At 41.0% G+C, this 12,828-nt stretch overlaps 2 protein-coding genes across 3 annotated transcripts in view; both read left to right on the top strand.

Moving 5' to 3' along the window:
* The window catches only part of kiaa0825 (KIAA0825 ortholog), a 112,962-nt gene extending 109,919 nt beyond the window's left edge, over positions 1-3,043 (top strand). Inside the window, exon 23 of the mRNA XM_018668594.2 lies at positions 1,982-3,043. Within this exon, the coding sequence (XP_018524110.1) occupies positions 1,982-2,165 (184 nt within the window). The 3' untranslated portion in view covers positions 2,166-3,043. The remainder of the gene's footprint in view (positions 1-1,981) is intronic.
* A 2,892-nt stretch (positions 3,044-5,935) lies between these two features.
* Positions 5,936-12,828, top strand: part of fam172a (family with sequence similarity 172 member A) — a 156,549-nt gene continuing 149,656 nt past the window's right edge. Inside the window, exons 1-4 of one of the 2 annotated variants that reach the window (XM_018668786.2) lie at positions 5,936-6,030; positions 6,695-6,838; positions 7,963-8,064; positions 11,413-11,513. In XM_018668786.2, the coding sequence (XP_018524302.1) occupies positions 6,730-6,838; positions 7,963-8,064; positions 11,413-11,513 (312 nt within the window). In that variant the 5' untranslated portion in view covers positions 5,936-6,030; positions 6,695-6,729. Of the gene's footprint in view, positions 6,031-6,579; positions 6,599-6,694; positions 6,839-7,962; positions 8,065-11,412; positions 11,514-12,828 lie in introns of those variants that run through there. The other variant, XM_051074982.1, reaches the window with a different exon arrangement.

Genomic DNA, 12,828 nt, shown 5'->3' with positions numbered 1-12,828 from the left:
CAGTGACAGCATACATGGCGACTATCGTGGTAATTCAATCTCTGTCTGTGTGTGCTCCTTCTTTTTTTCACTCTCTCTCTCTCTACCTCTACCTCTCTCTCATTTCAAATTTGCACTTAACACCTTCCTGGGGAAAGGCTTCTCATTCATCAACGGTGTTTGTCCCGGTGACAAGCAGGGCGCCTCCTGCATATCAATATCAGCTAAGACAATGCTGAGCCTGTAACCTTCAGCTAAATGTCATTCTGCTTAATCCTATTTGAAAATTAAACATTGAAAAACCTTTAGCGCACCTTCCTGTCTTGCTTCCTGTCTTGCCTCACTCCTTTATTGGCCACCACTCCTCCAGCTTTCTGTTCTCCCTCGCTCCCTTTCTGTTCTTGTTTTGCTCCCTGTGTGACATTTGTATTGTTTTGTTTATGTGAGTGTTATTTGTATCCCATAATGGTTATTTAGTAGAACTGATTTTAATTCTATGTCACTGAAAAAATAATATAGGGGCAATTTGTCTGCCCCTAGTAGTCATCTGCATTCTTCCTAAACAGTCTGCGGCAGTCATCAAAGACATGCTTAACTACTCCCCCCTTTGTTCTTTTCTTTTTTAAGAGATAGTCCACTTATTCTCCGACAAATAGAAAGAGTGAAATTCAGACAGACACAAAAAGTAGTCAGGAAACTAAACTAGTTAGCAAAGTTGTACTTCGAAGGAGAATGCAGTCACATGAGAGGAAACTTCTCTGTCAAAGCTGCATATTTACATAAACAGATCTTCTTCTTCTTATAGATGGTAATTACTGCACTGACAATGCTTGGGGAAGCAGAGAAATAGGAAGTCTGATTTGTCCACACACACTCTATGACAGAGGCTGAAACTTCATCAAAGTGATCTGCAATGAGAGGCCCGCTTCTTAGTATGCATGAAACACTTGCGTGATATTCTTGGTGTTTAACCCTCTCTTTCTGCTTATGCACATGTATGCCCCACACGCATGCACAGAGCACAACTATACGGTATGTATTTGAAGCTACAGTGAGGAATCGGAAGGGAGGGAGGACGGGATGAAAGGAGACGCAGAGATTGCAATGAAAATGCAATCATTTGCAGTCAGACAGATATAATTCTCCTTTGGAAGGAAGTGTGATGCGGCGGCTCAAAGACAGCCTTCACCCGGCTCTCCATATGGATTTGATTGACCACAGTCACTCGTCAAGGGATTCCACTGAAATACTGAGAGTGAATTACGACGTGACTGCCCTTGATGTCTTCATATTAAAGCCCTCCATCCACTCCATAGCTTGAAGAATTAGAAAATGTGATGGAGAGACATACTGTAGAAGCGATTAAACAAGACGGAGGAGCAACAAGATATGAGAAGCAATTTCCTCCATAAAAATTAGTCACCCAAACATGGACGGTTCTGCAGTTGTTATATCATGTCTTCACCACAGTGAGCATCAGATTGACAGAAAGAGGGAGACACATAGAGAAGCATCCATTCTCTTTTATTTCACTTTTTTTTCTCTGATAGTGTATCAGAGCAGCAGAGACTGCTGTGAAACTGACCGGCACAGCATGAAAGGAGAAAGAGAAGAATAGTCCCATATGAAAATGTAAGGAGTGAAAGTGTAGCTTATAGAGCCTTGAAGAGTTTCTGTCTGTGAGAGAATGTATTGTGGACAACAGGTTACTCCTCATTCTGTGTTGCTGAACCCAAGCTGAGTTGCATGCGGTGGGATCCTTTATTTTTTGTGTGAGATACAAATGGAGGGGAGATACTGGCACACAAACAAACATAAACAGCCTTTTGAGACCAGCATTATTTGTACTGTAGGTGTAGACACATTCAGCGGGTTCCTTTGCAGCTACTAGTGGATGTGTGTTTTGATTTAAGACTAGGTGACAATTGTTTGTTAGTATTAAAAGAGCCGATGTTCTGTCTGAAACCCTCCACCCACTCTCTGTGCTGTCTGTGCTTTCCAGGTGGGAGATGCAGGAGGGTGCAGAGCTGGAAGATGGAGAGAGAGCGATGATAGAAGAACTTCAGAAAGCCTATTTTGTTTGCTGCTGCAGTCCGGGACCACAGGACCCCCCCAAAGCTGAGGAGACACTGGCAGAGCAGACCCAGGGGGAAACGCAACTATCCGATAAAAGTGCTGCCCAATAAAAGTCCACGCAGTTGGAATTTTTATCATGTTGTAAATGTTTGCTTGTAATATGCACTTGCCACTCTCAAGGTAGCAGAATGTGCATATGTGTGTGTAGACGTGAGTGTGTGCACATTTGTGGGTGTATTTGGATTTGTGTGTGTACTGTATGCAGTGAGTTTGCATATGTGTGTGCATGAAAACATGAGTGAATGAGACAACCAGAAACTGAAACAACAAAAAGAGCGAGGGAGACGATGCCTCCTTCTTTATGCACATGCCTCAGACAAACTCCCTGTGCTTTTCTATGCAGCATCAGACACATTTCATCTTTCTGGAGCACATCTCCAGAAATCAGTTCTGGGAAATGGAGAACCTGGATTTGTTTGCCTGGGACAAGATGGGACTGTGTGATCACTGTTGGTAGTTTTTTTTTTTCTTCTTCTTTTTTTTTTCTTGAGACTGTGAGTGTAAAGACACTGGTGTCAGCATACTTCCTCCTGGATCAAAAATGATGGTTGGGAAGCAAGACGATGTATGTTTTGATTACAGTGTGTCCCAAAAATCTGCCCCACTATGTAATATCAGTCAGTATTTTGTGCAAACTGAGAAAACATTTATTTTATGTGTAACACGATTGCTCAGTATATTTTTCGAGTCGTGTCTATATTTTATTATTTATGAGATGGAATGTTTTAGAATTAAACATGAAAATAAAATCAGATTCTTTCTTCACCATTGAACATTTTTCTTCTGTTGTATGATCAATTTGTGTGATCTCTGTGTAGTCAATAATTTATTATGATTTATCACTACGAAGTTAGAATTGCACTTTTGAAATCTTAATATGTCCTTTCCCATTATATATTATGTTCAAATAAAGCTTAAACAACACAAATTATGCTCTTTTGATCAACAATTTTAGCTTGCTAAGGCTACTGCTGTTCAATTCCTTTGAGAGACAAGGAAAACATTTCTTTCTCTAGAGAGGGATGTTCCTTTCCTTAACTAGATTTTTCATGCAAATATAGAAAGATCACCAAACCACACCATTAGAGAGTACAAAAAACAGCAAAATGCTCAGCAATTCTGCCTTTGGCTCTGAATAAAGGGTAAACAGTAACAAAAAACTTTATTTAAAACATTAAAACAGTTTTATTTTGGTGCTGCAGAAAAAAAGTATTTGACTAATCAAACTGTTCTCATAAGATAACATTTTTTTGTGAAAAAAAATGCTTTGATCTCATCCCCTTTTCCTCTTTCTCCTTAAAGTAAGTACCTGTTGAGTTATCCATTTGTGTTTCCATTGTAGACAGGTGATAGGCTCAGATGACATCTGTCAGTATAAGCTGACAGTATAATTCACAGGAATCATTACAAAGAATGAGTCATCACAAAGAATAAATTGAATTTCCCATTATACAGCATTCATTTCGGGATTATCAAACCTAACACTTTTAGAATCCCAGAGCTCATCATGACATATTCCTACAGGATAAACAGTCACAGCACTTTGACTCCTCTGATTTCTACTTCAATTTATTACCCTCAGTATATTAGTGCATTGTCCACATTCAAACTGTCGCAGCAGAAACATGTTGGTTTTATTTGTATGTTTATCCCTTGAGCACAACAGACTTTGTGTCAGCATGTTGCAAACCATCATGGCAGCGATAACAGGAGGACCATCTTTCAGGTGGAGCACTCTGATTTCTCTTCATTTCCATGTCAAGTCCCAATTCCATAGCAGCAATTTATCTATATCCTATAAATGTCTCTTTATACAATGGGGGATCAGTGTGAGCTCTCATTACACAGTAACCTGAAAAGTCTTTTATAAAGTTATAATAATTACTTCAAATGCACATCTAGTTTGAACAGTGGCCTGAATGTCTTCTCTGTTTGGGCCAACCAGGATTTTTCTGCCTTGGGTTTGAGTCAGGTATCAGATCTTTCAACTCTCAAGTCTAAGTGATTTATTTTATTGTGTCAAGTCAAATCTGAGCAAATAATCAGACTTAAATCCAACTCATGTGATTCAAGTCCACATCTCTGGTCTCAGGTGTTACACTGAGTACAGAGTGAGCAAGAAGTACCTCTTTTGTGTTGTCAAACTCAGCGGATATCAATGCCACAATATGTCATCTCTGTTTCTTATTTGGGTCTCCCTCTGCAGCATCTCCAGCGCTCTGCTTGAGGAAACAGGGTAGCTCAGCTCCCCAGAGAAACAGCTTCAACTTCTAGAGGCCGTCCAGAAGTAGGGCATCCAGCTCAAGTTTAACCAGGAGGCTATTTCTGTGAATCAACAGCACCTAGCATGAAGTAAAGTCGCAGGTACATGGTACCAGGGAACAGGGTGTGCCAGGTGGTTTTAGATAAGTCACCTATAGGACAGTATCAGTATCAATCGGACAGGTCTATTTTCTCTACTCTCTCCTTAAGTGTACTGTAATGTGCTCTGATCCATGTCACACTGGCAGTTTCGTCCCTTGTGCCTGAGGTGGAAAATCAAAGGGAATATCAAAGGGAATATCCACCACCTTAAATATGATGCTGATGGTAAAGTTTGTTAAATTTAAGATAACACATTTGCAAAACACATGTTTTATAAGGCTTGCTGCTGATAGGAAACAGTTCAGCAATGTTAATACAAAGATCAGAACAAAGGTTTGTTTGGCTGAGGAAGGAACCACCTATTGACCTATGAGTATTCTCTGTAGATTGTATTGATAGTGGGTCATGGTAATAGTTCTTTAATAGATGACAGTCATTAGGTCCTTCAACATGCCTTACCTAATCACTATCCTAATTTTAAAATTATATTTAAACAATGTGCTCTCTTTTTCCTGTTTACAGGGATTTACACTTAGATGCAGTCAATTTCCACCAGCAAGTCACCAAGGCACAACGTCGGCCCAGGTGAGAAAAACACCTGCATGACTATCCAGATTAAAAGCCCTGATATTCAGTGTACACTCCCATGATAAATGAGTGCCATTTCTAAAATGTTGTACTCCCGTTGTCCCATCACAGCAACTCACACATGCACCACCCCCTGCCCCACTTCCAACGGTTTTGACACATAACACATCTAGAAGTACATCCTATATGTCTGTCCCCACAGTTAGATAGTTATATCAAGCTTGTGAGGGAAAAATAATATTAGTAGGTCATCTGGTCATAATTTAAGAACACAGAACACAATAAGTGTTTTGTGTAGCTCCTCTTATGCAACACAGAAACAAAGTAAAGTTGTCAGGGGAAAGGTGTGGACTTAATGTACTCTTAACACACAAGTATATAATACCGTCGGTTAAAAACACAAAATTACTAGTAAAGGTCTTGTAGTCAAAATGTAACAAAATTCATCATTAGCAAAATGTAGTAAAAGCATCACTCCTATTACGTAACCTATTGTGAGCGTGTGAGCAAAATTTTAATTTTGTTAGAGGAGTAAACTAAATTTCAACAACTTTATATAGAGCTGGAGAGTTTGATCTGAAACTTTATATAGAGCTGGATTGTTTGATCTGAAATAATGCACCATATTTTATAAAATAGTCTTGTGTTTTATATTTAGAATATTTATATACAAGGCATCTTATAACTATATAGCAGCTGTGAGAGGTGACAAAAAGTACAATACTTGTGCAAATGCACATTCCATCGCTGTCAGGTGGCAGAAATCACATCCATGAGAAAACATCTGCGTGAGCTGCAGCAGCTGCTGTGCTACTGTGCCTTTAAAAATCCCTTCCAGTCCGTTGCCCCGGTAACCCGGAAGCTTCATGCTCTCAGTGCTCTGCACTGCTCAGAGTCCTTCCTGTTTTAGAAATTTCAAGGAAGCAGCAGCAACTGGACAGTCGCATATGTAGCCAACTAATGGTGCGTGAGTCGAGCAAAAAGCATGCATGCATCTACTATAAACAGCTGTTCCTCTCCGAGCCTCTGTGTTTCATTTGGCTGAAACGAGTGGGAGATAAAAAAAGCACGAATATGTCCTACTGTACGTGCTCGCCGTGCCTCCACGTAGAGCGACTGCACACATTCCGGGAGTTGTTTTTAAGTGTAGGAAACAATAAACAGATGTTGACTGCTGTTGAGAAAAAGACGGAGCAATATGAGATGGTTGAGCGTGTGAAAATGACTGTGTTTTTGCCGCCTGCAGCCTGGTTTTAAAGAAAGAATAACTTTGCTGTGTTTGCATAATTAACTCAGTTGCTGCACGTGTGCAAAGTTGATCGCAACAACGTCGACAAACAGTTGTTAATGCAGTGTGTTACTGCAGTGTGAATGATCACCGCTCTGTTTTATTCAGACAGCTAGAAGCTTGAAGCCTGGACAGGGGAGCAGGCTTTAATGTTTTGGCTTACTGCCATCTTACAGGTGCAGCAACCATTCAGACTATTGCCGTTATGGTTTTACAAAGGGATTCAGTCTCAGGCAGGAATATGTAAGTATAATATAATATGGCACATGTGCTCTCGTGCTAATTTCTTGTTCTTCGTTTTCGTTCTTTGTCTTTTCTTTTAATATCCGCATGTGACAGGATGCATCACAGTGATCCCCAGGAGCAAAGGACCCATGCTCTCTTATCTTTGTGCTGCCACACCAGCCCTGTACATATTGTGGATTGCCATGGCTGCTCAGGCTGCTGGCCAGGAGGACAGAGAGAAAACTACTGCACTCAAAGGTGAATTTATTTATTGTGAAAATAAAAAATAAAGTTTGGCACTACTCTTAACCAGAAGAAAGGAGGGAACACTGTTAGTGAAAGTAAAGAAAATTAGCTCAAAAATGGATATAAACTACAGCTCTGATCATAACTTACATGGCTAGTTATACTGCAGTGATGGACCTAGCTTTTAAGATGTTGTTTATTTCTATGTTGATCTGATCTAATGAATCTTTTTGTAGTTTAATTAGCTACCTGCTTTCTTATTTTGTAGCTGTCACTTTCATCATCATCTTGGACAAAAACACAAATGTATTGATCCATGTAAACGGACATGCCTAGAGATGACCCTAGTTTTTCTCCTATCTTGATCTAGTTAGTTCTCCAACATATTTGACTTGTCTAATACCCACCGCTTACACACATTCTTACAGACTGTAATCTCATATCACTGATGATGTACAGCCTTCCTTTGTGTGACTAGGAATAAATACGCAGTCAAATTGTGGCAGAAACACCAGTTTTCTCTGATATTTTAAGGACTGTGCAATCTGTCGTGTGAATGTGTGCCTTTAAAATTTATCTGGCCAAACTGACTCTGATTAAGATATATTTTTTCAACATGTGAGCTGCAAAACTGAAAGCTTTAGCCTACCCACCAGTTCATGATTAAACTTTTAATTGGCTCAGAGAGTAGATTGCACAGGACCGGAAATGTCTCACTTAACCTTGAATCCAATATATTCACCCACCGTTTTAACAGACCGGTATGTGTAATTTTCCCCTCTAGTTTCTTTCTACTTAAGTGGTAGAATTTGCAGAAAAATGTCAGTAGACATCTTGGTTTGGTTATTATTGGAGTCTCTCCTATACCTACTATGCCACTTCAGGATGATGAAGAGCTTTTAATTTGAGTAGGGAGGACTTTGGTGTAGGGTTTGCTTTGTTGCCTCATAACTTAACAAAATGAGGCGACATTATCAAATGTAAATGTTGTAAATCTCATAATGGTATGATGATGTGATTGAGATTATGATATGAAAATTGGATTTTGATATCCTTTGAAGAAAAGGAGCATCTGTATGACTGTTGTCACTGTTTTTTTCCTCACCATTGATCACCCTTTTTCTCTTTCTCCTCAGATTTGCTGTCAAGAATAGACTTAGATGAACTGATGAAGAAAGATGAACCTCCTTTCACTTTCCCCAAAACACTAGAGGAGTTTGAGTATGCCTTCAATGAACGTAAGTTCAGATTTTATCTTCAAAGTATAAACCCCATGTCTCCCAGTGAGTTTCATGGCCTGCCCAGTGGCACACAAAAGCTTCTGATTTGATAGAGAAAAGACAAATCTAGGCAGACAGTCTAGGCAAAATACTTAAGCTCAGGTGAACAAAAGGTTAAATTGTTGGCACAAAACCACGTGAGGTCTGGATATAAACTGGGTAAAACATAAATCAGGTCAATCCATGGCCTGTCGTCTATAGTAGTACCGTAGTTCCCAATTCATTTGGCTTGTGACCCTTTAAAACAACGCAAAGTCTACTTCTTCGTTACATTTGAATAGTTATTAGTGACCGGAAGAGGAAAAAACTATCCCTGAAACGACAATATTTTCCCTTCCTTGTTCCCCATTTTATTATTTTGATCTGGATGGGTCTCAAACCCCAGGTTGGGAACTACTGGTTTATTGGTTTGGATACTTCCACAGCAGTCATGTTGAAGTTGACTTAAAAACATAATTACCAGAGTACTTTTAAAAACTGAGCCAATTTCAGCATAAGAATTAATGACCTAAAACTGTCTCAGCTGTCATCTGGGACATTTGGGGGGTTATGGGTGTAGGTGTGTGTGTCAGTTAACAGTGACAACAAGGAGCAGAGCTGAACCCAGAGTGGTTTGGGTCCAGATGATATAAAAGTCTCTTTAGGATTCTCTTGGCTTGCTTTAATCAAACCAGGTGGAGGGAAGGAGGAAGAGTTGGAAAGGCTGGTGGTGGCAGTGGCAGTGGTGGTTTTGGCTCTTAGTATTCCCCTGTAGTCTCTTACTCTCCCTCTCTCACCCGCTCTGTTCTCTGTCAGTGTCTCTGCTGGCTGTCTGGCTGGCTGAGTGGGGGACATGTTGTGTACTCTACGGCCCGTCAGTAACCTACTCAGCCTTGCCCTCCGCCTGACGGAGCATTTGCATAACCTCGCTGTGCCTAAGAACAGAGACACGCAGACTCACCCCACCACCCCACACCCTCAAGTCCCAAGCTCAGTCTCCCATGGAGGGAGGAACACATTCAGAGACTCTCCATCGCCTCACCCTTTTATCTCCCTTCTTCCCTTTTCTCCCTCTGTTTCTGTATCTCTCTATTTCTGCCCCTGCCCTGCTCAGAGTCCCCAACTGAAACAGACTTTAGGTACACACATACACACAAACACAAATAAAAATGCACACGCTTGGATATACACACCCATACCCATCTGTATGTCTTGTCAGTTTCCACTCAGGCCTGTTTTTGAAGGATAGTATTTCTATTAAAGCCATGGTGGCCCTCAGGCGGTGTCTCTAGTATGTCGGCTCATAGTCACTCTGACTCGCGGGCATTTCTATAGCTACACCCTGGCTACCTTTGCCTGAGACAGGTGGAACAAAAATGTTAATTTGACCATGTAATGATGTGAATACAGACCAGGCTGTGTACAATAGTTTGCAGGTATCTTAATCACTGAAGATGATGGCTTCATCTTGCTAGCCCTCCGGTTTTCCATTACTGGAAATCCAAGGTTATGTACACCTAATTAAGCGGCCAAATTGAGAACAGAATGCTAATTATGACTGAAAAAGAGGAGAAAAGTTGAGAAAACGTTATTCCTCTGAGAGGATGTGTTGGGGGAGGCGATGAAGCCCATACACACATGCACACCACACACTTCTTCTCTCCCTCCCTCACACACACGCACGCACGCCCACACCCCTTTCCTACAGTAAGATTTCATTATGGCTCCTCTCTTCCTTCTCTTAGGCAGTAGTGTTTAGATCCTCACCCCTCCACGAATGCATAATTGATTTTCTTCAAGGTACTTTTTGTGCACACTACTTTATCCTAACTTCTCACTCAGCTCCTGCGCTACCTCTCAGGCACAAGTCTGCTTTTTAATGCAACACAATGACAAACCTACATTCAGAATTACATGCTGTCTAACAACAAGCCATGAAAGCATGTGCTGTAATACACAGTGTGATAGCAATGTAAGATTTATCACATTGAAAGAGGGGTGAAAATGGTGGCAATTTAGGAGGAAATGAAAAAAAAGCTTATGTATTCTTTTATCTTGCTGCGATATTATATTTATTTATATCTTAGATGGGTTTTCTCACATTGTGCAATAATTGAGAAAGTATGAGAGCCCCCTGGCTATCTGGGTTAAGTATGTGTACTTTTCAGTGGTTTAGCTCTTACAAATTCTGCAGTCATAAAGGTCAAAATTAAATTTAACACTGTTTAGTGTTTTATTGTGTTGTAGTGTCAACTGCAGGATCGATGGGCTCATTGCTAAGGTATAAATGTAGTGGTTCCACAGCCACACAAGGGTAATTGTTTATTAAGAAAAAAAGTAGAACCATTTCTGAACAGCATTTTGTCTGTTTTATATGAAATAAAACCTGGATGTGTTAAAAACTCCTCTGGTTTTCCTGAATTATAATAAATCATTGTCCCAGAGAGCATTAGTTTCTTCTCAGTCAATTCTTGTGTGTTGTAATGGCAGTGTGGCTCATTTGCAACACTTTACAGAGGCCTAGTGACGCTTAGTGTATGTCCACACCTGGTCCTCCTGGCTGGAGCTGCTGGTGTGTGTGTGTTAGGGTGTATGTATGCTATGCTGGTTAGGGTGACTGGCTGATGCCCAACAATCTCAAGGAGCAGTTGTTGTTGTGGCTAATGTGTGCCAGCCCACCTTGCTCTCTCTCTCTCTCTCTCTCGCACACACACACACACACACGTATGCACGCACACGGACACGCACACACACACACACACACACACATACACACACACAAAGACCCTTGCCCACACCTCCTTCAGTTTGTGCTCTTGGATATTCCAGGTGAGAAAGGCAGGGACAGACCTGTGGCCTGTCGCCAGAGTGAGTGAGGAAGAAGAGGGAGAGAGAGAGATGGACACAGTTAAAGAGGAAGTGGAGAGGCTTTTAGACGGATGAAAAGAGGGAGAGAGAATTTTTGCCATACCAGCTGTCCAGCCCTGGCCTGCCAGACTACCCAGAAGGCCGTTGGAGTCGTGACTGGAAGAACGCTGCTGCATCCACAGGCCTTGCACCTGCCAGATGGGGGGGGGGGGGGGGGGGGGGGGGGACGAAAGGACTGACAGAGGGGAGGGGAGGGAGGGAGAATTAAAATAAACAATAAAAAGTAGGTGGTCAAGCTCAGTTTGTTTAATTTGGCAGAGAGAAGTAGTTTCGCATGTTCAGTCAGAAGTAGTGACCTGACCTGATATGAACATGCACACACACAGTCATATACGGTATATACAGGTATCTATTATCAATACAGATTTTTCCTTCCGTCTTCCTGTCCTTCTCTCACAGATGGCCAGCTCAGACATACAAAAACAGGAGAACCCTTTGTGTTCAATGCCAGAGAGGATCTCCACCGCTGGAACCAGAAACGCTATGAAGCTCTTGGAGAGGTAACGCATTGTTCTTCCTACTGGCATACTAAGCGAGAATCAGTTTTTGTTTCTTCTCCAAGGCCATCCATGTTTATCAACTTCGGCCTCATCTACTGGGTTTTCTATCCTGACCACTTTTTGTAACATGACACTACAAGATGTTGCAATTATTGTTGATTATTTTGAGAGCAAAAAACATGGCACATAAGCTCTTTCACACATGGAACCCATGACATTGCTTTTTTATATCAGCGTAAGGCTGAGTGGATTTTTGACATTAACATGTAGTGTAGATCCCCTGTACAGATCAATTTCATGTCAAGTCTTGAATTTCAGCAAACAAGTCGCTGTAGCATTAAAGAAAATCAAGTTGTTGAAGTTAAGATTTAACTGTCATTTAATTCCTTTTTTATTTATGCATTTATATGTCTAAAAATATTGTAACATTTGCTGTTTTCATTTATGCTTGGGCTATGGAAGAGTTACAGAAGTGCTAAAGATTCTGAGTAGGCTGATTTGTGGATTCCAGTTCTTTTTCAAACACAATGTGGTCATCATAAAGTGCCACACCTTTTACTGTAACATTTGTGTGTAAAAGGGGTGATGGAGCTCTTGCACATTCTTCCATTACAAGCTGGATGAACTGCACTGTAACATTCTTTTAAACACCTTAAATGCCAGAACCATAGAATGACTTCAGCAGTGGTGTATCTTGTGGTCCAGGACTCAGTCAGATTAGAAATGAGGAACAAGTTTACAAGTATTTTAAAGGTCATGGTCTGCTGAGGCAGATGAGCACAATGGATCTCACCCTGATCATCTACTTGTCAGCTTAGTTGAGGTATGTGTTGAGTTTGAGGTCAAATTTGTCACATAACTCCAGTTAAATTTCGAAATGTGAAATTTGGACTGGTGACTGATACATCCACTGATTCTAAGCAAAAGCCTAAATCAGATTTGAAGTCTACATCAGAACCTGAGGATAGATCTTAGACTGAGTCTGTTGCTGAGAACCATCACCTTAACCAGAAAAACACCTCAACCAAGCTGTTTGAGGCAACATTAGAAAGACATGAGATGGCATGGTGCAGATAAAACCTGGCCTGTCTACACTGTTCTGACAGAGACCGCAGGCCTGAGACATGCATGTGCAGGAGAGAATCAACAACTGTTTTGACAGTTTTCTTTGACTGTGCAAGTTGAGCTGCTGAAACACATTGGAGACTTTGCAGTCGCTGATGCATGACTGGTGTTAATGGGATGTGTGCAGATGAAGTGATGACTTCCATTGTTTTTTGCCATAGTGTATATATGGAGCACATGGTGGGAATAG

This window comes from Lates calcarifer, linkage group LG13 (assembly GCF_001640805.2).
Source record: "Lates calcarifer isolate ASB-BC8 linkage group LG13, TLL_Latcal_v3, whole genome shotgun sequence".
NCBI lineage: Eukaryota > Metazoa > Chordata > Actinopteri > Centropomidae > Lates > Lates calcarifer.
Note: the sequence above shows the minus strand (reverse complement) of the source record. Positions and strands in the feature narration are given on the sequence as shown.